The sequence below is a fragment of the Drosophila obscura genome, unplaced genomic scaffold (assembly GCF_018151105.1).
Source record: "Drosophila obscura isolate BZ-5 IFL unplaced genomic scaffold, ASM1815110v1 contig_185, whole genome shotgun sequence".
NCBI lineage: Eukaryota > Metazoa > Arthropoda > Insecta > Diptera > Drosophilidae > Drosophila > Drosophila obscura.
The window spans coordinates 1,080,441-1,102,961 of record NW_024542773.1 but is presented as its reverse complement, the minus strand read 5'-3'; the positions used below and the strand labels follow the sequence as shown (position 1 = coordinate 1,102,961).

Here is a 22,521-nt window from a genome sequence, read left to right as displayed (position 1 = left end):
CAGTCTTTCGTTTTCTTTATGTTTTCGTTTTGTTTTTTTTTGTTTTGTTTTTTATTTAACGCACTTTTCATACACTGCACAGGAACAATAAAAAAAATGGATAAAATATTGCAGCAAAATGTGTGTGCAACAATTGCGGGTGGGTGGGGAGCTGCCACGAATGGTGGCAACAGCAGCCAGCGACAATTTCTACCACATCTGCAACAGCAACACAGCAACTATTACAATCCGTGACCAATACAAAAGGAATTGCACTTTAATTCATTAACAATTAAAACGCTTAACTACTTTGGAATCTGTTTCATATTCCGCTTTCGCGTTCGATTGTTTATAACAAGTTGTGGCTGTTGTTGCCAGTAGTGTAGTTGTTGCTGTTGCAATTGTGGTAATATTGTGTTAAGTTTTTGTTAATATTTGAGTGGAAGTGGCAGGCACCGGTATGACCCTTCCAATCGCTCGCAACGCTTCGAAATGCGGCGAAATATCGTATACAAATCAAGTTGTTTGGTATTTTCACCGAAGCAGTGGCAGCGCAGAGGCAGCAGCGGTGGCAGTGCCAGTAACAGAGGCAGAGGAAAAGCATGGGCAGAAACGGAGCAATAACAGAGCAATAACGAGCATTAACATAGCCATAACAGAGCAAAAGCATAGAAAGAAGCAAAGGCAAGCAGTGGAAGTAGCAGTGGACGTAGCAGCAGCAGAAACAGCGAAATAAAACACAGCGCAAAAACGAGTCGGTAAGTGAGTCGACATTACAATACTCATTAAGTAAGCACATACATACATACTTACTGTACAGAGATAGTGAGATAGAGATAGGAGTGGGTTATCCCAGGTGTTATTTGGTTAATATGGATCTTACTGATGATGATGATCAATAATATATTCCCTTCTTTGGGGTCGGAAACGCTTCCTTTATCCACGCGAATCTAATATACCCCTAAACTCTTTGAGTAGCGGGTGTAAACAGAGCTGCACCAGACCGAAACGTAGAAAGCACCCTGCTGCGACAGAGACGCAGGCAGAGAGCAACAGCAGCAGCAACAGCAATGTAACGCAATACGATAACCCACACCCCACCTCCCCAGGCAGAGAAGTGCAAAAAACCACCTAAGCGACGTCGACGTCGACAGCGACAGCGACACTGGCAAGCGCAACGCAACAGTCAGCGTCAGCCGTGGCGTCGCAGTCGGCGTATCACGTATGTATATGTATAGAACATATATACGATATTCGTGTGCCGTTTGTTGTGATACCCTTGACAGAAGAGGGTATGATTAATTATTTAAGAGGTGTTTAACCGGCAGTAGACATGTTTTTATACATATGTACATATGTTTATACATATCTGCATCTGTACATACATATGACTGAACAGTTAATTTTATATTGTTTAAATTAATTTGTATGCAAATTTCCCCCTGAATATCAACCCTGGGGTCGGAACCAACAATATCTGATCACCGAGATTTCCTAAAAAAGATTGGCGAAATAGTTCAGTTGGTAACAACTACTATATTTTTGAAGATAATTTGTTTCAATTCTTTAACACCCCAGCGATATAAAGCAACAATCGGATGACTTTCTCCGACAGCTGCTTTACGAAAGTCTGTAGTTTCATTTCATTCTGAACAGTTTAACCAAGTTTCATCAATATCGCATCATATCGTAGTCACATAGCTGTCATACGAACTGTGGTGGAATTGCCAGAGTATTTAATGCTTCGGTCACGAGTCTATGCTTTCTTTCTTGTTGCTTCCCGCTCTTTGGTTTGTTGTCGCTCTGCCGTTTTGCTGTTGCGCTGTTGCTGTTTTTTTTGCTGTACGCTATACACGCCATTCGCTGGACGAATGGGGGAGGCAATAGGAGTGCGATAATAGCGCCGGCCTCAGATGATGTCGTTTTTTGATGATTGTCTGAAATGTGGCCAAAGCACGTGAATGTGAATACTACTCGTATTTCTATGCGACAGATTGAATAATTAAACCACACACACACAAACACACAGCGACACAACGCGAGAGATGTCAATAATTGAAAGGCGCCCCATAGTAGTCACTCGACAGACGACTACCATATCAAAGTTAAGACGAGGTTTGATTGGACGAAAAAACCAGATAATTCATGTGCACTAATTTAGACACTGCATTTAAGCATTACATTTAACCACTGTATTATTTAGAGATATGTAATTTAAATTTTTAATTTAATAATTAATGTAAAAATTCAATAAACTAAATATTTTGGGTACAACGTTAATTTCTAGCTTGAAATATGAAATTTAGTAGCGAAAACATACCCACTACTAAGATTGTCGAATCTGAATTAAAATCAAACCCAATTGACTTGAGTAGAGTTATTTAATCTTGTTCTGAGCCCAGAGCTCCTCCTTCATAGCAAACTACTGAACGAAGAGTTTATGCTAGAACTACGAATTTTTCCATGATTCGTAATTGATGTCGAAGGTTAGTTGATCCTTTGAAAAAACGTTGACTTCACTTGGGTCTCAAATATTTTAAAAATCCTTCCCTCCAAAAATAATCTGTAAGTAAAAGGTTTATTCGTTGTGGTGCTGATGATCATTCAGTAGAGTGAAATATATATTGTTTATTGGTTAGTCTCCACTGTACTTGTGTTGTTGAAAGAGTCCAGAGAATAACTACCGCTGCATATGCACATTTGTGCACATAGCTCGGTTTTTTTCAAAAGCATGGCTAAGAACTACATAGAACTCCATTATAATTAAGAGTATGCATAAAGGATACGACTTCCTTTGGAACTTAAAAACCAACTGCGATTGCGATTTGGGGCTGGGGCTGGCACTGGGACTGGGACTGGCTCTCCCTTCGTCAATGAAAGTTTTTACAACTGAATAATCAGATTAGAGCTAACGACTGTTAGCCCCTGGAAAGGGAGTTGCTGCCACGGGAGACTCGGTGGTCACTCCGCAGGGAGGCCAGTGGCTGAGAGGCGTTAATGCCCAATAAGGTGCGACAAGATGCAACGCCAAGGCGTTGACACAAAACACAGTGGCTGGGGCGGGTGAAGTGCGGGTGCGAGTGAGGGTGGGGCTGTAGTGGTTGATAGAGGGGTGCTGCTTTGACTCTGGCACTGATACTGGCACTGGCACTGGTAGGACGCATGCGCCAGATCCTGCCAAAGGACATTCACCTTTTGGGTGCTTTAGTTTGCCGCCAAACAGGGTGCATTTATGTAAACCCTGGATCCGAAATCGTATCTAATTGCAACCTGGCGCGCCCACAGAAGGCCTGGCCTGCCTCCCCGTTGTGTGTGGATGGCTTGATGGACGGGTGGACTGCTGGACGTGTGGACGTGTGGCATCGAATGCTAATTGAATTAGAGCCTGGCCTCCTGGATGTCCTGTCCTGGACAAACAAAGCCCTATATCATAGCCATAGAATCCCGCGGAGGAGCTAACCTAGTTTTCGGGCAGCTCGGTTGGACAGGGCGTGGTTCAAATCCCGGGTAACCAGTGGCACGCATACTCGCAGCGTCGCACGGCTGCCCGAGTATATAGGCACCCGAAACAGCATCCACAAATTGCAGTGAAAATCAGGGGATAGCATCCACAGAGAGAGAGAGAGAGATACAGAGAGAGAGAGAGATAGAGAGATGGAGCTCGAGCTGGGGAAATCTGCGCTCCATCTCGCTCTCTCGTTGCACGCACCCACTGGCTCCATCAGCAGCAGCGGCAGCAGCTCCAGCCATGGGAGCCCTTGAGGGTTCGGGCTAGGGGTGCCGCTCGTGCCATTCTTATGGATACATGCCCGCAGTCATTTCCGATACAATTGCGAGTACATTACACTTTCCGAAGTTCCAGTTCCAGCTTCAGTTTCAGCTCTGTATCTGTAACTGTAACTGTGAATGTATCTGCTCCTGCGCCTCTTGCCCCCTCTTCGTTAATGTTGAACGCGTTACGCCCATAATTTTATGTAGTCCCCCAGTGCCCAGTCCCTTCCGAGGGACCAGCCCAGCGTGACCCATATATAAAAACAACAATCGGGGCGTCTTTTTTCATAGTAATCGAATTACGTTTCAATTTATTATTCATATTTATTGCATATTTACTGCACTTTTATAGTCAATATAGCATTTTGGGGGAACATTCACGACTAGTTTTTTTATTTTTATTTTTTAATCTGTTTTGTGGTTTTCGGTTTCTGGCTTTGGTTTCGGGTTTTTTGGGTTTTTTGTTGTGTTTTGTTTCATAGGCATTATTGTTTAATATAAATACTTGTAACACTTAATACAAACTTCCTTTTTTCGGGTTAGTCGAGTTACATATATCTAGGGAATGTTATGGAACAGTTGAAAGAGAACAAAAGGGAAAGGAAAATGTACCTATAGTATGTATTAGCGGAACATATTTAGTGAAGTAAAAACAGTGATGTTCGGATGAAAATCGGTTACTGTGAATAATGCTTACAATTGTTCCACACTGGAATGATTGGAACACGATGATGACATAAGCCACTTAGTAGTTTATAGAAGTTTATAGAAATCCATTAAGCCATCATACAAGTCAAGACTATAATATCATAGAACCTTAGAAATATTTATATTTATATTTCATAAATTCCTTAACTATGGATATGGGGGTATTGGGGTATCATTGAATGAATGAATTATATATCAATCAATATATGTATGAATCAATTTTATTTTCAATGGAACAGTAGCATTATTCTCATGAGAATGCTGTTGGTTACGAAATATAGAGTTTGTTTTGAGATGATTGAAAAATATTTCAGTGCAATCTCTCCCCAAAGATATCATTAAATACATTTCTTTGTCTCTGTTGAAAGCAATCACAGATTTCGTATCGAAACCGCTGGAATAAAACAGTAAAGATTGAAATGGATCTAAAGAAGCTAACGATGAAAATGGAACAGTAATATGGAAGGGAACTGATCAATGGATATCAAAGATTGAATCATTAGGAAGGGAAGTTGGATTGCGTCCCACAATTACGATTACTACATTTATTTTGATTTTCAATTGTTTTTGTATTTTGGTTTTTGGGTATAACTTGAATATGTTGGTATTATTTTTTTAATTTTTTTTTGTTGGTTTTCTCTTTATTATTTTGCTTAAAATTCTATTTTTTGTTTCGTTTTCGATTCGATTCGCTTGGATTTGGTTTTCCTAATACTTGGAATAGGAGTTCTCTAATGAGTTACGTGGCATTTCATTACCCAACTTCTACTTACGAGTAGAGTACAATAAATTCTAAGTAATACAATTTCAATTTGATTTTTTTCGTTCGTTTGGTTTTTTTTGTTTTTGAGCAGTGTCTAAAGTCGGTGTACAATAAATACATATAAGAAAATGCATACAAAGTTACAGTTTAATTCTAGTTTAAAAATTTAGTATCGAGTATAAAATTGAAATAACTAATTTATTATGTATAAGTGTTCATTTCTTTTGTGGTTCGTGGTTCGTGGTTCGTGGCTCGTGGTTCTTCTCCCTATCATTTTTGGTATCAGTTTTGGCATTAATAACGTTTGAATATAGTACAATGGATGAGTCGGTCGGATGATCAAGTCGCGTTCACACCATCGTCAGTATCAGTGTATCAGTTTCAGTATCGAAGAGGAAAGTAATCTCAACTTAGGCTTAAAGAACTCTTTGGCATTGACAAAATATACAAGACAATCGCGTATCGTAAATGTATGTGGAGTCTAATCCTATATGTTTATATAGTATATATGTATGTATGTATATCTTATACCCTTATGGTAGACAAAAAAAAAAAAAACAGACATTCATATTCATATATGTATATATGTATGTATACTTAAAATTGCTTTAATCTATATAGATTTGTGCGCCTTATAGTAGGTGTGATTTGGTGATTTGTCCATCTACACTTTTTGAGAATTTTTTTTTTATTCTTTTTTGCTTTCCTTGTTGTTTTTTTTTTGGTTTTATTTTTATTTTTTAATACTGAAAGATGTGATTAATATATGTAATAGTTAAAGAATCTTTTTAAATCGGAACAAGCACAAACACAAATTTGTATCACAAAAAACCTATCCGCTCTTGGGGTGGCAAACAAAGTCCTAACAAGATCTTAACCCATCCAAAAAAATTAGTTAATAAAATGCAATAATTAATTAACGCTGTGATAAACGAGGAATTTTAACAAACGATCCATTAATGTGGGGGGGAATGGTGTGGGGAATGGGAATGGCAGGGAATGAGAGATAATGGTATTCTGGATAGCATAGAACATCTACATACGAGTATGTGTATATATACTTATGTGCTAGACTGTCTACTATGTAGTACGAGTGGTGTCTTGTTTTGTTTTGTATTAACTTTCTGTGGTGGGGTTGATGAATCATCTCATTCTCCTATTGCTCTTATTTCTTTTCTTTCTCTTTCTTTTCTTTTCTTCTTTTCTATTCTATTCTTTTCGTTAACATCCTTGAACATTCCTTATCATGTACGAGTATATGTGTTTTAGAGACCTGCATGAACACAGTCATTCGACACACTCGAAACAGGTCGAAACAGTTCGAAACAGTTCGAAACTTTCGAGCAGACACCAAGTATCGCCGTGTTCTGTCTTCTGATTTTCTGGTAGTTAGACTTTTTGAGCTCTGATTTCGTAAACACTGTGGATATATTCCTGCAGGACTCTTGTAGTTTATATATGTATGTACATGCTCTATGCGTATACCGTATATTGCATTTAGTTCTGGGATTGTTACGATCATTCGATGATGAATACTTCATGGTGTGGTGATTGATCGAAGAATCCACACAGTCAGCAGTCAGTCTCGATATATAAATACATACTATATATACCTACATATATGTATATATAAAATGCATGACTCGATTGAGTGAGACAGTTACAACACTTTTGGGGGCTATATTTCTTTTTTTTTGTATATGTTCCGTATATCATCCATCTACAGATACGTACGAGTATTAACTACCAGAACTCTCATATTGATTAAACCATTTACTATATTGAGGGCTTGCGATTATTTATGGCATCGCTTTTCTGTTTCTGTTTCTTTTTCTGATTTCCGTTTCCGATTTTTCCGATTTTGCGGATATGTTTTTTGTTTTTGTTTTGTTTTGTTTGAGGGGTAGAGGGTTAAAAGTATAGGGATAATCTCGTTTGCTTGGCACCCGCCCCAAATATGATGTGGTGGTTTAATGATGTTTTTGGTGGGTGATGTGCGCTGTGGTGTTTGGTGGGTGGTGGGTGGTACTGGTGCTGTTGCTCCTTCTCGTGTGCTCCTTTTGATGCATGTGGCTTATGGCGGGTGCATATCCTAAACAAAGCTGAGCTCATGGCCGCTTGTTGCGTCGATGAACTCAAAGTGCGCGTAAACTCATTCACCATTTATGACGTAGACCGGACAGAAGGCCTTCTCCGTGTTGAGGCTTTGCGGCGACAGTGCACGGCGCCCACTGTCGCCGCCTAGGGCATCTTTCGCTTCCTCCTTGCCAGCCCCAGCCTCACCATCAGTCTCCTTCTGATCTCCAGGCAACGTTCCAGAGCCTGAGCCTGAGCCCGATCCAGAACCCGATCCAGAACCCGAACCCGAACCTGAGCCCGATCCTGCCGCCTCTCCAGTGTTGGTATTGGCACTTTCACCGCTGTCCACCTCCTCGACGGTCTCCAGTTCGCCGCCGGCGAGGGTCGTGGAGCAGTAGCAGTAGGAGAGGTTCGTCTTGAGATCATCGCAGAATTGCTGCTGCTGCGCAATGCTCTGAATGCGCGAGCGGGCGAATTCTCACATGTACGTGGGCTTCAGCTTGTAGGCCCGCTTCCAGATCTCGCACAGGCACACGGTCGAGTGGAAGCGATAGAATATGGCCAGCGGCATGGACACGTGCGTGATGATGGTCCAGGCCCACAGCCCGTAGAAGTTCAGCTGGATGGGATGCGATTCGGCACGCGATTTCTCCAGCGTGCTGATCGCCCACATGGCCAGGTTCACCACCAGCATGAACGTGACGATCTCCCGGCCGGGCTTCTTGCGGATGTGCTCGGGACTGACGGCCTGGCGGCGACTGGCGTCCAGGATGAACATCGTCTGGCAGGCGGTCTGCACAATGGAGGCCAGGGCATTGATGGGCACCAGCATGTCGTCGCTGCGCAGCGTAAAGTGCCCTGCGATCACCGTGAAGATGTTGTAGAGGAAGGAGCCCGTCTGGGCGCCCACCAGTAGGATGTCGTCCAGGGAGAAGCTGCGGTAGGCGTCGTACTGCAGATGCCGGATCTGGATCATGCCCAGCAGTGTGGCAATCGTGGCCGTGCCATAGATGAGCAGCTCGCAGATGGTCACCTCGGTGACGGCCATCGAGACGAACTCGGGCCGCGAGATCAGCACAAAGAAGATGATCAGCGAGATGATCGTGAGCACCAGGATGAGGATGCCCACAAAGAGGCCCTTGTGCGCTCGGGCACAGTCCACCGAGTAGTGGTGGGGCGAGCGCTTCATCGGGGAGCTGATCATGTCCGGCCGTTGCGGTGTGGGGCTCTGGGGTCGCGAGATGCTGCGCCACATCACATACAGGATGGCGGCACAGATCAGCGAGTACTCGATGGTGCACGGGAAGAGGAAGGGCGAGGCGTCCTGCACCAGGGTGCCGATGATATTGGTGCGCCGACACTCGAAGATCTGGTAGGGGCCCTTCAGGCCGCGTGCCACCCGCAAATGGGCCGTCGGATCGTGCACTGGAATGACGGCATGGCCGCGGGAGTGGCCCGGTATGCGATGCGAGATGCGCAGCGTGCGGTTCTCCGGATTGTAGAAGGTGAGAATCTCGTGCTTCGTCTCCTGGATGAGCACGTTCAGCCAGACGGCCAGATTGGTGCCGATCATGTGCATCAGGCCGAAGCGGGCGATGATCTTGTAGCGGTACACCTTGATCTGCTCGTTGTTCAGGAAGATGAAGTACATCTGGATGAAGATGAACGCCATCCGGGTGGCCGGTGTCAATGCCAGCAGCACATTGTGGCACTTGGTGTCCGGATTCAGTTCAAAGTATTGCCCAAACTCCAGACCCGAGTAGATCATGCTGCCAATCCCAAAAGCTGTAACGCAGAGGGCACACAAAGAACTTAGAACACTGAGCGTGGGTGGTCTGTCTCCTCAGGGACACTCACCCACAGCGCCCATGCGCAGATAGAAGCTGCCGTAGTGATGCTGCCTGCCCAGGGGCGACAGCAGGGATGGACGCCGCACCTGGATGGACGGCGGCAGGCGTCGATGTGTAGACGTGCTGTCCGTATCCGACTCGTCCATGCTGTCCGAGGTGCTGGCCTTTGTTTTTTTGTTTGGCGATGTAGCTACAGGCAGACAAGGATTCATTATGAGGCAGGGGGACTCTACCCAGTGGCAGGCGGTGCACTTACCCATGGGTGTCGGCAGCTTGGGGCGACCCCACAGCAGCGTGGCGTACATGAACAGCAGAAAGATCATGCTACCAATATACAAATACAAATAGTAGACCTACAAAGAGTACGATTTTTCAATATTAAAAACTATTTGGAATGCATTTAAGTTTTAATTTTCACTATTAAAATAGATCAGCACTGCCAAAGTCGAGCATTCATTCTAAGGGTTGTATAATTGAAAATCTTTGCACACCTATGCCCCTGCCCCAGCAACCGAGGGGCGATGTTGCATGACGGAAGACACGTAAAACCGAATTGGTGCCAGATCTACAAAACTATTCCGCAAGCTTAAACAATCGAAGTAGTTCTAGTTCTGCAGATATGTTTTTCTAATAAAATAATAAGCTTAAAGTTTTCTGAAATATTTCAAGAATCAACTGGACACAAAATCGTTTAAGTTCAGAAAAATCTACACCGAAAAATGGCTTTGCTCCTGCTATTATTCGCCTTTCAACCTACAGCTAACCAACACTGTGGGGCGTTTACCAACACTCAACACTCACCTCATAGAACGATGGCGGTATATAGGTGGAAATGACCTCGGCCATGGGAAATGCCACGCCCATGACCACGAGTAGTTTTCCGTACAGGGCTGAGAAAAGTGTGGCCAGAGCATCGCCACTGCAAAAGAGAGAACAGAAATTAGAGAGGGATCTGGGGGAAGATCGAAGAGATGTTAAACGTACGCCTTGACCCTGGGCATCGGCGGATAGACAAACGATGGCCGATGGGTGCGCTTGATGGCCGGCAGGATGGCCGGATAGTTGGTCAGCTGGTGCGAGTGATACATCAGGGCCAGCTGTCCGTCCGCCTGGCTGCCGCTCAGCTGCGGCTGGGAGCTGCTTCCTGGAGAGGATGGCGGATCAGAGCTGTCGCCGCCACCGCCTCCGCCACCGCCTCCGATGTCGCGATCACCGTCTCCGTCGCCGCCACCAACGATGATGCCACTTGGTCCAGCCGTGGTCTCCACCACGCTGATGCTGCTCTTGCGCGGCAGACTGGACTCGTCGATGGTCACATGGTGCTGGGAGCCGGAACGGGCCGACGCACGGCCGGGCGAGATGGCTGCCGTCACATGGGCTGCGGCCCCCTCGCCGGAGGCTGCCGACAGCAGCGACGAGCTGATAACAGGAGCGGCCATGGCCGGGATATAGCTTTTGCGGTTGTACTCGGGGAAGCCGTCATCGGAGGGCGGTGGCGGCGGCGGGGCATAGCTGCTGGGCACAGTTGGCGTGGGCACGCGAACGCTGTGCGTGTGGTGGTTCTGGTGGTGCGGATGCTGGAATTGGTGCGGCAAATGGTAGTGGTGGTGGCTGCTGGCGAAGTGCGTCCGGGGCTGAGTGGTCACTGGCTTCGGCTGCAGCTGTGGCTGTGCCTGTGCCTGTGACAGTGGCAGTGGCGTTTGGCTCTTCTGCTCATCCTGGAAGCTCAGCGTTGCGATCGGTGGCTCAACGGTGGTGGCTGTGACTGTGGCAGTGCTGCTGCTGATGCTGCTGCTGCTAGAAGTGGATGAGGATGTGGAATGCATGGTTGACGTTGGTTCACTGAATGGTGGCCCCAAAGCCCGTCCCCGTTTTTGCAGAGGCAGCCACCGATTCGGATTTGGATTGAGATACTGTTGCAGACACAAGCACACACACACACACACATACAGATACAGATACAGATACGTGGAGAGGCAGCTTAATTAAATAATGGACGGAATCGGAATCGGAATCCCCCCTCCCAATCAGTGGCACATACTACAAGCATCTCTCCACACGGTGCATGGGTGTGTGGCTTCAATGCTTCCATTATATCGGATGCCAGACATTTCCGTCGTCATTGTGCGAACGAACCACAAAAGATCATGCAAATGTATCTACATATGTCTGTGTGTGTGTGTGTATGTATGCTACACTGAGAGCAAAAGTCCATCAGTTTCTGAATACATGTATGATGGATTTTAAGGGCCCACAATCGAGCTTAAGTCTTCGAGAGTGGAGCCTAAAATGTTATTCAGTCCAAGAGAGTCCTAAAATCTTGATTAATCTTTTACACTGAGGAAAAAGTTCTGTAAACTTCTAATGAATAGGTGAGGTAACATATTTAAGCTTTAATTTCAATAAGTTTTATGTGAAATCCTAACCAAATAAGCAAAAGTACAACATTGTCCCGTGAGACTAAAGTTTAAATACAAATAAAAACAAAACTACGAATCATATTTGCGTAAAACCATTTTAAAGCGACATTAATGCACAACATTTATCAGAAATTCGCATTAATATATTGCCTCAACTTTCGTTCATATCTGAGTTTGAATTGATCGACGCGCAAACTACTTCTTCTTCTGTTTTTGTGCCGTGCTAATGCTTTGGATTTTTTTTGCAAAAAGCTCGAACGTCAGAGAGATGCCCATATGTGGTTCTTTTTACACTGTACAAATCATGTTTGAAACATTTGGATTTGATGGAAAACGTCCTATACCTGATTTACCCTGTCTTCTTTTTGCCCCATAGCTTTGGTTTACTTTCTTCTGTCATTACCTTTTCTCAGTGTGTATATTGTACTTATAAAGACATTCCGGAATTCGCTTCCCAAGATTAAGATTCATTGAACTTGACTTTCGCTGGATGGCCTGTTGAACTTTGAAACGAGTATCTGGGAGACCTGGATCTGAATATGAATCTGCATCTGGATGGATCACTGCCCTGGAAGTCGAGCAAGTACGAGCATAGCACCTATGTATAGGCTCGGGTGTTTGGAGGGTACTTTTAGGAGGTTTGCCTGCCTTCCGGATGGGAATACACTCCACTCCCATTCCCCCCCATACAGCAGTACTTCCAGTCCATCCCCAAAAGGGGGGACACACACACACACACAGCGTGTGCTCGTAAATTGCACTTAATCACAGATGCGATGCGAAACAGAAAAAAAAGAAAATACATACATACATATGTGAACAAACACACGAAACTTAATGAAAAGTCCCCGTCCCGACTGTTCCATTCTCCGAAGCAATTGAAACTAATCGTCGTCTAGTGGCGGAGAGCACAAATCTGTATAAATATGTATGATACAGTGCGTTTCAGTAGCAGTAGAGCATAGCTGTGGGGCGGCTTTCAAATCAAAGATTCTTTGTGGAATCTAAAAAAAAAAGTGATTAAAAAATTACAGAAAAATGCGCTGAATCGTCGGATCTAACGAAGAGATTGAGAGAGTACGCCGAAGCAGAAGAGGGATGGATAAATTGAAGGGTTTGTTGGGTTGTTGAATCTCCAGAAATCAAGTGTAGGAAATTGCCCAATTTATTGTAAAATCAATAAAAGACATATTGCAATCGGTATCGGATCGACTATTGAATATATATTTATTTGTAACATTATTTGTATGCTGAAAGGTTATGGCATGCCACTGCTGGCACGCACTGTACCTCACACTGTACTGAATGGGGATGCGGAGGCAGCTGTCTGTCTGGGTTTAGATGGATGGGACACAATGTTTGTTTGCAGGCCAAATGCAAATATGAAATATGTTCAGGGGTCTCGCATGTGATTGCGATGTTTAATTAAGACGGGGCCCCGGCCCCCCCCCCCTACCACACACCGAACACACCACAAGCCGCACAGTGCAAACACGACACATGACCTCCCGCCCCCTTGGATCGATGGGGTGGAGGCCAAGTACTACCCAAATATGAGACTGAATACCTGCTTCACACGCCTCCCATGCCACGATGATGCCACGCATCATTTATTCACATTCAAATCGCTGCCGGATTGAGGATAGACCGACATCCTTGAAAGGATTCAGCTTCCGGAGAAGAGCATGGGCAGGGCATCATTATGGCATATGGAGGATTACGAATGCAAATGCAAACAAGGAACTCGAATCGCAACAAGTTCTGGTTCTGGCTCTGGCTCTGACTCTGATGGGGGAGGCTTATCAAATAACCTTGACATGGGGCCAAAGCACAGCTTGCGACACAGCCCCCCCCCCATATGCCATATGCAAGATGCCACAAAACGGGAGACGGGGCGGCACACAATGCTCTAGCGCGTGTCGAGTGGTTGCAGAGTGTGGTGGGTGGGTGTGTGTGTTTGTGGTTTGTGTGGGTCATGCACTCAAGCGCACTCATAATCAGATTTCTAAAAGCGTGCTGCATACTTTAGGGCGCCATTCTCCTGTTTATTTTTTTATTTTTTTTTGCGGGGTTGTTAACCTGCGACGACACTACAGCCACAGTGCCCAAGCAGGTCCTGCTACCATCTCTCCTCTCTGCTCCACTCGACTGTTGCATAAATGGATGATGAATAGAGTCCCGGGAGTGCTGTGTTGCTGGTGTGGAAGTGGCAGTGGGAGCATGCCACAAAGTCACAGAGGGCGAACAGCGACAGAACCCTTTCAGTGCCCTTCCATTTTCATTCAATTGCAATGTTTTACAGTGAACACCCGCCCGGCTGGGTGCAGACCTGGCTGAAAGTTAATTATTGTGTGTCGGGGTCACCTTTAGGGGTCATTCGGCATCACCCTTCCACTGGTGGCGTTTGCTGCTTGCGGGATCCACTTTTCCTTGGTTAACTTGAGTAAATTGATATAACACAATATTATTTGGGTTGGTAGCTTCATCTTAACTGGCAGGATCACTAAATCAAATCCTACAAACAAATTGGTGACCCCATCATATATCAATATATCCGGATAAACAATTGAAAATCTATTGCTTGATATATGCAACATGTAAATGGCAATCGAACATGGAAGCTTGCATAAAAGGTGAACCCCAACAAAACTCGGCTTTTCCCATCAGGTGACCCCGATGACCCGCCTAACCTTTCACCTATCTTTCGCTCGTACTGCAATTTGATTTGCTAATTTCCTGCTCGTCTCTTTCCGGCATTCTGTCAAAATGTCTGCGGCCGGAGCACATCAAGTATTCATTGGGGCACAGACGACACACAAAAGAAGTAGCCGCATGCACTGGCCTGGAAATGTCCATTAGGCAGGACGGCCTGGAGTCCTGGAGTCCTGGGGCCTGGGAGTCGTTGCATCTGGACAGAGGGCAAACAGAAACCGCAATTGAAACAAAAACATGGGACGCTTCTTGGGGTCGTGGCACTCATCCGCCCCCAAACACAAGGCACAACAAACTTTCAATTGACCTATTTTGCGGTCGACTATGGGTGGTGGGTGCTGCTTAAGTTCGGGTGTGGGTGGTGCGACGGCTGTGTGGTGTTTTCGGTGCCTTGCGGCAATTTAGTGCCGTAATACGTATAATGGGCGTGGCAATGGCCAGACGACAACACAGCAGTGCTGCAGCAGGCCAGGCCACAGGTGACTGGCCGGGAGAATTCTGTAGCTATTTTTTATTTGTGCATGTCAAGCCAATCGAGTGGAGGTAGATGGCAGGTAGCAGGTAGCAGAAGGCGGAAGGCAGTCAGACGGACCTGTATACGCACTTCAAATGCCGCATGCGTCGCATGGCACCAGCCTCCATCACTGACTCTGGCTGTGGCTGTGGCTCTGATTCTGATTCTGACTCTGGCTTTGGCGTGAAACTTGTCAGGGTGTTGCACTGGAAACGTGATGTTTAATTAATGCACAACGAAACGAAGGGGAGAAGGATGCAGACAACACCAAATGGAGGATGCTGGATGACAGAGACGGAGATGGGGATGGGGCTGAGGGTTGAGCCGCCATATGAGTTAAACAGTTTTTGTAGAGCTATTAGCAGCCGACTAATGGATGCTGACGACTATGAGAACGCGCTGCCTGGCTGGCTGGGAATGTAGTTAGGCGAGAGATTGAGTGCAATGATGAGGATGAGGATGCTGCTGCTGATGCTGCTGATGATGATGATGAGCAGCTTATGCAATTAGTAAAGTGCTAAAACAAGAACAGCCAGCGGATAATAGACGCCCAAACGCCCCAGACACGATGTGACAATTAGATAAGCGTTTTGGGTTAGACAGATTTTTGTGTCAGAGAGGAACATCAGTGATTCCATGTGAAATCGAATGATAAAGAGCTCTTCGCGGAGTCGTTTTATCAGATATTACTTTTAGAAATCGAAGGGTAGAGAGCTCTCTCTTTGCGGTGACCCATAAATTATACAACCTTTAATCTGGAATATTTGTGATCGGGTTTCATTATTTTGAATGCATTGAGACAAACTTTTATATTCAAAACTAACCAAAAGGATCCTACGAATCGTTGCTTGAGGAGCATTTACCTAAGAAAATTCTCCATATATCCATATCCATATGTCGAACAAATGATCTCCAAGGAACCCCATCGACTGAAATAAATCTTCCTTAGAGTATCACCAATCGAAAGCCCCTCTATCGAAAGATGAATCATCTTTGTTTCTGTCGATTCCTCTTCAGTTAAGTTTCTTTCTACTATAAATCTTCCATAGGTTCTTCGCGCTTTGTTGTGGCTTACCTGACGATCGGTTGATCCTTGATTGTGACTGTGACAGCGGCTGCGGCGGCGGCTGCTGCCGTCTCCGCCAGCTTGGGTGGACTGCTGACCAGCGGCGGACTGCAGACGCGCGGCGGCGTGGTGATCCTTGGCGGACTGTGCATCTGGCGGGCCTGCTCAGGTGGCGGACTGCGCATCAGCGGCGGCGAGGGCATGGCCGGAGCCGCCTCGCCCACGGGCGGGCTCTGGACACGCTGGGAGCTGGACTTAATGGATGCCACCGGACTCTTGCTGGAGGACTGCGACTGCGAGTGCGAGTGGGATTGCGAGTGCGACTTGATGGATGCCTGCGACTTGAGGGATGCCTGTGGCGAGAGAATGCCCGCTGCAGTGGCGGATCGCTGGCTGCCGGTGCGGCTGGGACCGCGACTCTCCGACAGCTTGGGAGAGCCACCGGCAGCGGCATTGGCTGCCATGGCCGCTATGGCACCGCTGGTGGACATGATGCCACCGCTGGCGATGCTCGCGGCTCGCGGTGAGCTGATGCTGTCCGCGTGTGCCTCCTCCCTGTCCACGGATAGGGGCTCCTCGTCGTCGTCCTGGGTGGAGGAGCCCATCTCCTCGGGCGGCTCTGGCTCCTCCGTGTCCATGCTCAGCGGCGGCGGTGGAATGAAGCCTCCCAGTCCTCCGCCAGCACCCACGCTGTCCTCGTCCAGTTCCGCAAAGTGCTCCGGCGGCGGGGCAATGATCGAGGAGGCAGAGTACCCATTGCTCGGTGGCGTGGTAATGGTGGTCGACTCATCCTCGTTGTCCAGCGATCGGCTGTAGTCCCTGCCGCTCACGGGCTCCGGTTCTGGCTCCTCTTTGGGCTCTTGCTCTTGCTCTTGCTCCTCCTCCTCCTCCTCTTGCGGTTCGGGCTGTGGCTGTGGCTCTGGCTCTGGTTCTGGCAGAGATCGTGGATTTGGGGAATTTGGCTGCGATTCCTGGTCGCTCTCCGAGGAGGGCGTCAGTGGTGGTATCTGGCTGATGTGCTGTGCCGGCGGCGACACCATTCGCGTGAGATTCAGCTCCGGGCAGGGCGGTGGCGTCACAGGTGGAGAGGGTGAGGTGGATGGGGATTTGGTCAGGGGCGGGGTGACATTGCCCTGGACATACGACAGATTCGAGGGCAGTGGCGGCAATGGTGGTGGCGGTGTGGACTTGTCCTCATCATCATCATCATCATCATCTTCCTCCTCCTCCTCCTCTTCCTCGGCCTCTTCCTTTTCATCTGCTTCGGCACCATCTGCCCCATCCCTTGGCTCCTCTGTCAAGGGGGGAGGGGGGATGAAAAGGGGGGGCGGCACCGCTGCCACCTCCTCTGCATCGTCCGTTTCCTCGCCATCGTCCTCGTCCACGTCCGTTCGCAGGCCGGCATCCTCCAAGGGAGAGAGGGGCGAGAGCGGCGGCGGCGGAATGAGCTCCAGCTCCAGCACCGAATTGATGGGGGATCCTGGCGGCGAGGTGGCCTCCAGACTCATCTCCAGATCGATGCTCAAGTCCAGGCTGAGCTGCGGCTCCGGCTGCGGATGGCCGATCATTGGCGGCGGCGTGGGCGTCGGCGGCATGTCCTCCGCCTCCGTCAGCGTGGGCAGCGGCTGGCCGAGCAGCGGGGCCAGCGGCGGCGGCGGTGGTGCCACCAGAAGGAGCACCTCCTCGGTGAGTGAGACTGTGGGAAGGGGCGGCGGTGGCAGTGGTCCATCCCCCGCTGTGGTGGTGCTTGTGCTGGCTGCCGTGGTGGTCGCGTTGTTGTCCACCTCCTCGATGTCAGAGTCGATGCCCTGGGCGAAATCCATGTAGAAATTGTCCCGCGAATCGCTGGAGCCACGTCGCAGCTTCAGCGACAGATCCGGCGAGCTATCCATCTCTCTCTCAATCTCTCTTTCGCTTGACTATGGGCTGTTTTCCGGTTGTTTTGCTGGAGTTTTCTCTTATCTCTTTTTCTAAGGGGAAATTCCTTCACACTCACGGCTCACATCGGTGGCGCCCTCTGTTGGCTGTTGGCAGCGACTGTTGCTGCTGCTGCTGCTTTTTTTTCTTGATTTTCTTTTGTGTTTTGTTTTTTAGTTCTGTTTTTGCTATTTAACTGTTTTTGCTGGTCAATTGTTTTCACTCCATTTCACTGCACGCACATTGTGTGTGTATCCCTGGAATGCACACAGAAACACAAACATCAGGAAGACTGTCAGGAAACACAATCACACACACACACCAATAGAGAGAGAGGGAGAGAGTCAGGAATCAGCATCCTCGCTCTCTCACTCTAAGGCTTGCATCCTTTGCAAATTCCACTTAAACTTCCACTCCCACTCTACACTCTCACTCGCACTCATGCCCTAACACCCACTCTTGCTCTCTTTTCCAATCGAAAGCCCGGCTTCGTCTTCCACCACTGCTTGCATTCATTTACCGATTTTCTACTTATTCTCCTGCTTCCTTTTTGCACTGTTTTTTGCTGCATTTATAACAGCTTCTTGTACTGCTTGCACTGCTGCTCCACTAAATCTCCGGTTTGTATTACTGCTTTCACTCCAGCTTCCAAAATAGCACCCACTCCCACACTCTCTCCTTTCTTTCTCCAACTCCCACTCCCACTCCCTCTCCATCTCTCTCTCTCCCCGCTCTCTATTTCTCTTTGGTTGTGTCGTGGGCGGCATGGGGCGTGGCATTGCATTTTGCTGCGCATTTGACTTTTTACGCAACAAATCCTACACACATCCATACGTATGTATGTACATATGTATGTATGTAAAGAGTCCTGCAACAGTGCCTGCTGTACAGATGTGTGCGTATAAATGCGTAGTTTGATCAAACACCGCCAGGGAGGGGGATGCTGAAGGAGAAGGAGAGGACAAAGCCTGTTCAGAAAATTGCTTAAGGAGCTTCATTTGGTAGGACGCTGGAGGGGCGGGAACAGAAACAAGAACTGAAACGGGAGCAAGTGCAGGAGGAGCAGGCCAAAAGGTTAACTGGAAAAGTTGTTGCTCTATTTCTCTGTTTTCTCTATGTTTGTTGCTGCTGTCTGTTTGTTTTTTTGTTTGTTTGTTTGTTTGCTTGCTGGGAATCTCCTCTGTTTGTGTGCGTGTATGTTTGTCTGTTCGGAGTGAACTTCGGAATAGCATTCGGTACGGAACTCGGAGTAAAACTCGAGTATGTTTGTGTGTGCAACCCCTCAAAAAAAAAAAAAAAAGAAGAGGATACACGGATACTGCGTATGATTTTGTAGGGCAGGCATTTTTGGCAAACAATCAAAACCCAAAGCACAGAAAAAAAAACAAGCAACAAAAATACACACACACACACAGCCAGACACGGAAGGACTGTTAGAAAACATACATATACTCCTGCATGGATACCGTTAAGAATTTCGTGAATGGCAGTACATACCGGATGGATGCCGTTAGAAGCCATATACACACACACTCTTAGTATGAATACCGTTAGCACACGCACACACACACACACACACTCCCCGGAAACCGGATGAATACAATTCCAATTGCTGCATACCGTTACTCTTGTTCAAAGGATGTAACCCAATCTGTTCTGTTCTGTTCTGCTCAGACTAATGAAGGAATTTTTGAGTTTTCGCCAATTGACCGTTAGACGGCTTTCCCCTCTTCCTGGATCTACTCTTCCGTTTTTTACACTGCACTGCACTTTGCACCTCGCACCTCGCAATGCATTGCGCTTCGGTTCATTCGCTTGAGTCCGAGACTCGGTTTCAGTTATGGTTTCTGTTTCGGTTTCGGTTCCGGGCCACATACATACGGGTTTTACGAGGGCACACAACACACACTCAACACACCCCACACACACACTTACACGGAGAGCGCCAGTCGCAGTAGTCGACTCCTGCTGCGACGGCACTTAATTCTAGAATGAAACGCCATCGGATCGGGGCGACAGTACCAAGGCAAAGCTGCGCCATTAGACGACGACAACAACACCACGGCCCCACAGCACAGCCTCTCCGGCAACGAAGAGAGTGTAGTGAGAGAGACAGAGAGAGAGAGCAGGGTAGCGAGAGCGCAGCTGCTGGAGAAGAGAACAAAGCACAAGCAGTGCACAGTACAGCACAGAAGGGGGAAGGAACGGTGGTTGTCAAACACAATTGAACCGGGATTTAACTACGCACTTGACCGTGTTCCGGACTTGTGCTTTGCTCTCCACCGAGTTGTTAGCGTATCCCATTTGGAGCCTGTATGATAATGTGTGTCATGCCTTTGGGCATTATCTCCTACAATTCCTTGGTACATAACTTGCTTAGATATACTTCAATTCATTCTCCTATCATAACCGATTAGAAAAGTTTTGGATAGAATTTGGATCACTCGAACCCATTGTGCTATAGAGGGGTTGCTGTGGAGCGGGGAACGGAGAACGGGGTACCTGTGAGCGTGTGAAAAGTGCCACTGCGTTGTGATGCCTCAATTGTGACTCGTTTGTGGAGCATCGAGAGTAATAGAATCCGACGAGCCGAACCGGTAACAACAGAAGTGCGCATCCCCCCCTCCCTCACCATTCTCATCAGCGATGCTCCTCTGGCTGTGCTGGAATTTCACTTACATCGGGGGAATTAGAGAGAATGAACAAAAGAGAAAGAGAGTGGAAAGGGTTCTCGTTCTCCGCCTGAACCCTTTTCAGAAAGCGTGTCAGTGCGTCTCATTGTTGGGCCTTGGAGCCTGCGTAATGAGGAAAACGAATGAGGATATTCAGCCAGGACTGCCAACTGTGTGGAAATGAAACGTAACTGCCACTTTGCACAATAATTCTTTCTCCAACTAAACCATAACAAACGAGCGAATGATTTTTGCACTACTTTGACACACAACTCTGTAGTAGTTTAAAGGTTTATTCGAATTTTGTACCTATTGATATTAATTTACTATCATAAATCCGTTTATCCATTGCATATTCCCAATATCTACTCAATTCACACATTAAAATGTTCATACTTCAAATTTAACGAGCAAAGCTAGCGATTTAACCATGCAGTTACATACAGTAGTGGGCGAGGTAGTAAGTGCTGAACTGCTTGCATACAGTGGCGGGCCAATGAGTGTGCACAGCTGGCAGCACACTCCAGATAAAGATTCCAAATTCATGCGAAATTTCACTCGCAGCTGATGATTGCGGAGGGGGTGGGGGGATGTGATGGGTTTCTTATCACACAAATATAATGCAGATAAGTGCTAGTACAAGATATTTTATTGCTTGACGCACACAAAGAGCAGGGTATCATGGAATCATTGCAGAACAATTATTAATGGCTAATCCAGGGATTGGGGTTAATGTGGGGATTACAACAAATACAGATCATCAGGGACCACTTAAACAAAAGATAATTTGGTAACATAATCATATACATATAAGTAATTATATATATATATATATCTATATAGTATATACAGACAAACATCGGCTACAGATCTACTGGTACATTATATATTATCACAATGGACGGCGCTGGGCGGCCCCCCGCAACGCGCAGCTCCTAGATGCCGCAGCAGGAACGATTACCGGTTCCAGTGCCGTCACTCTGATCTCCGTCCGACACACTGACGGCGTCGTCCGCATCTAGTGCCTGCAGCCGCAGGGGACTCGCGGGCTCAGCCTCCCGCTCCCGCTGGCTGAGCCGTTCCAGCATCAGCTGGGTGAGCAGCTCAAAGATCTCGGCCACGCCCTCGTTCTCCTTGGCGGACGCCTCCAGGTACTGGGCACCCACAGTCTGGGCGTACTGGCGGGCATCCTCGTAGCCGATGGCCCGCTGCTCTTCCAGGTCAGTCTTGTTGCCCACGATAATGAGGGAGATCTCGGTGCCGCGCATCTGCTTCAGCTCGCGCACCCACGACTTGACCTTCTGGAAGGAGTCTTGGTCGGTAATGTCGTACACCAGCAGCGCTCCGTCCGACCCCCTATAGTAGATGGGGCCTAGCGCGTGGAAGCGCTCCTGCCCGGCGGTATCCCAGATGTTCAGCTGCGCCCGCCTCTCATCCGGCAGCGTCACCTTCTTGGTCACGAACGACGCCTGCAGCGTGCTCAGGTGCTGGGGGTTGAACTTGTCCTCCATGTAGCGCAGCACCAGCGACGTCTTGCCCACGCAGCCTGCAAGAATGGTAATCGCATTTACATGTGAACATCGCAGAAAGTGTCCAAAAATTTCCATAGAGTCTCGGATTCCAAGGCACTCACCTTCGCCCAGCAGCACCGCCTTGAAGTTCAGGGTGGGACCGCTCCTGCTCCTACGCGAGCTCATTGTTCTTCCACTCGTTGGCCTATCTTTTCGCGAATTTCAACTCCAATTTTCAGTTTATTTTGTCATTTGTCATGAGGATTAGTGTGACCGCGGTGTTTCATCGATGAAATATAATGTAAAGGTGGAGAAACATCGATGCATCGATGTTTTTAAATTTTTTGGAAACATCGATGTTTAATGGCGACTACGAGTTTTGAAGTGAGGGAAGCGTAGAAGGTATGTGTAAAAATATATTTATAAATTGAATTATTAATTGTATTTAGATTTTTTTCATCTGGTGGTGTAGGCAACGTCGGTGGAGGTCTTTCAGCTAGGCTGGAATGCAAAATATTTCGATGAACAAAGACAATATCGGTACTTTTGTGCGATAAGC

General features: G+C 47.2%; 2 protein-coding genes across 2 annotated transcripts; both read right to left on the bottom strand.

Moving 5' to 3' along the window:
• Positions 1-7,764: 7,764 nt before the first annotated feature.
• LOC111072756 (proton channel OtopLc) lies at positions 7,765-19,798 on the bottom strand. Its single transcript, XM_022364809.2, has 7 exons — positions 19,715-19,798; positions 15,872-18,036; positions 10,135-10,947; positions 9,952-10,069; positions 9,407-9,503; positions 9,158-9,340; positions 7,765-9,085 (listed from the first exon to the last, which is right to left on the bottom strand). Exons 2-7 carry the CDS (start codon positions 17,752-17,754, stop codon positions 7,779-7,781), a joined length of 4,401 nt encoding a protein of 1,466 aa, XP_022220501.2. The 5' UTR covers positions 17,755-18,036; positions 19,715-19,798; the 3' UTR covers positions 7,765-7,778.
• A 926-nt stretch (positions 19,799-20,724) lies between these two features.
• On the bottom strand, positions 20,725-22,264 carry LOC111072746 (ras-related protein Rab-21). Its single transcript, XM_022364785.2, has 2 exons — positions 22,085-22,264; positions 20,725-21,997 (listed from the first exon to the last, which is right to left on the bottom strand). Exons 1-2 carry the CDS (start codon positions 22,146-22,148, stop codon positions 21,387-21,389), a joined length of 675 nt encoding a protein of 224 aa, XP_022220477.1. The 5' UTR covers positions 22,149-22,264; the 3' UTR covers positions 20,725-21,386.
• Between the last annotated feature and the right edge of the window lie 257 nt (positions 22,265-22,521).

Bases quoted from the DNA above. Each gene is read 5' to 3' on its own strand.
- LOC111072756 (XM_022364809.2), bottom strand. From the start codon at position 17,754: ATGGATAGCTCGCCGGATCTGTCGCTGAAGCTGCGACGTGGCTCCAGC. The intron at 10,948-15,871 runs GTAAGCCACAAC...ATCCACTTCTAG, and splicing joins AAGGATCAACCGATCGTCAG to CAGCAGCAGCATCAGCAGCA. The intron at 9,086-9,157 runs GTGAGTGTCCCT...TCTGCGTTACAG, and splicing joins TCTGCGCATGGGCGCTGTGG to CTTTTGGGATTGGCAGCATG.
- LOC111072746 (XM_022364785.2), bottom strand. From the start codon at position 22,148: ATGAGCTCGCGTAGGAGCAGGAGCGGTCCCACCCTGAACTTCAAGGCG. The intron at 21,998-22,084 runs GTGAGTGCCTTG...CCATTCTTGCAG, and splicing joins GGCGGTGCTGCTGGGCGAAG to GCTGCGTGGGCAAGACGTCG.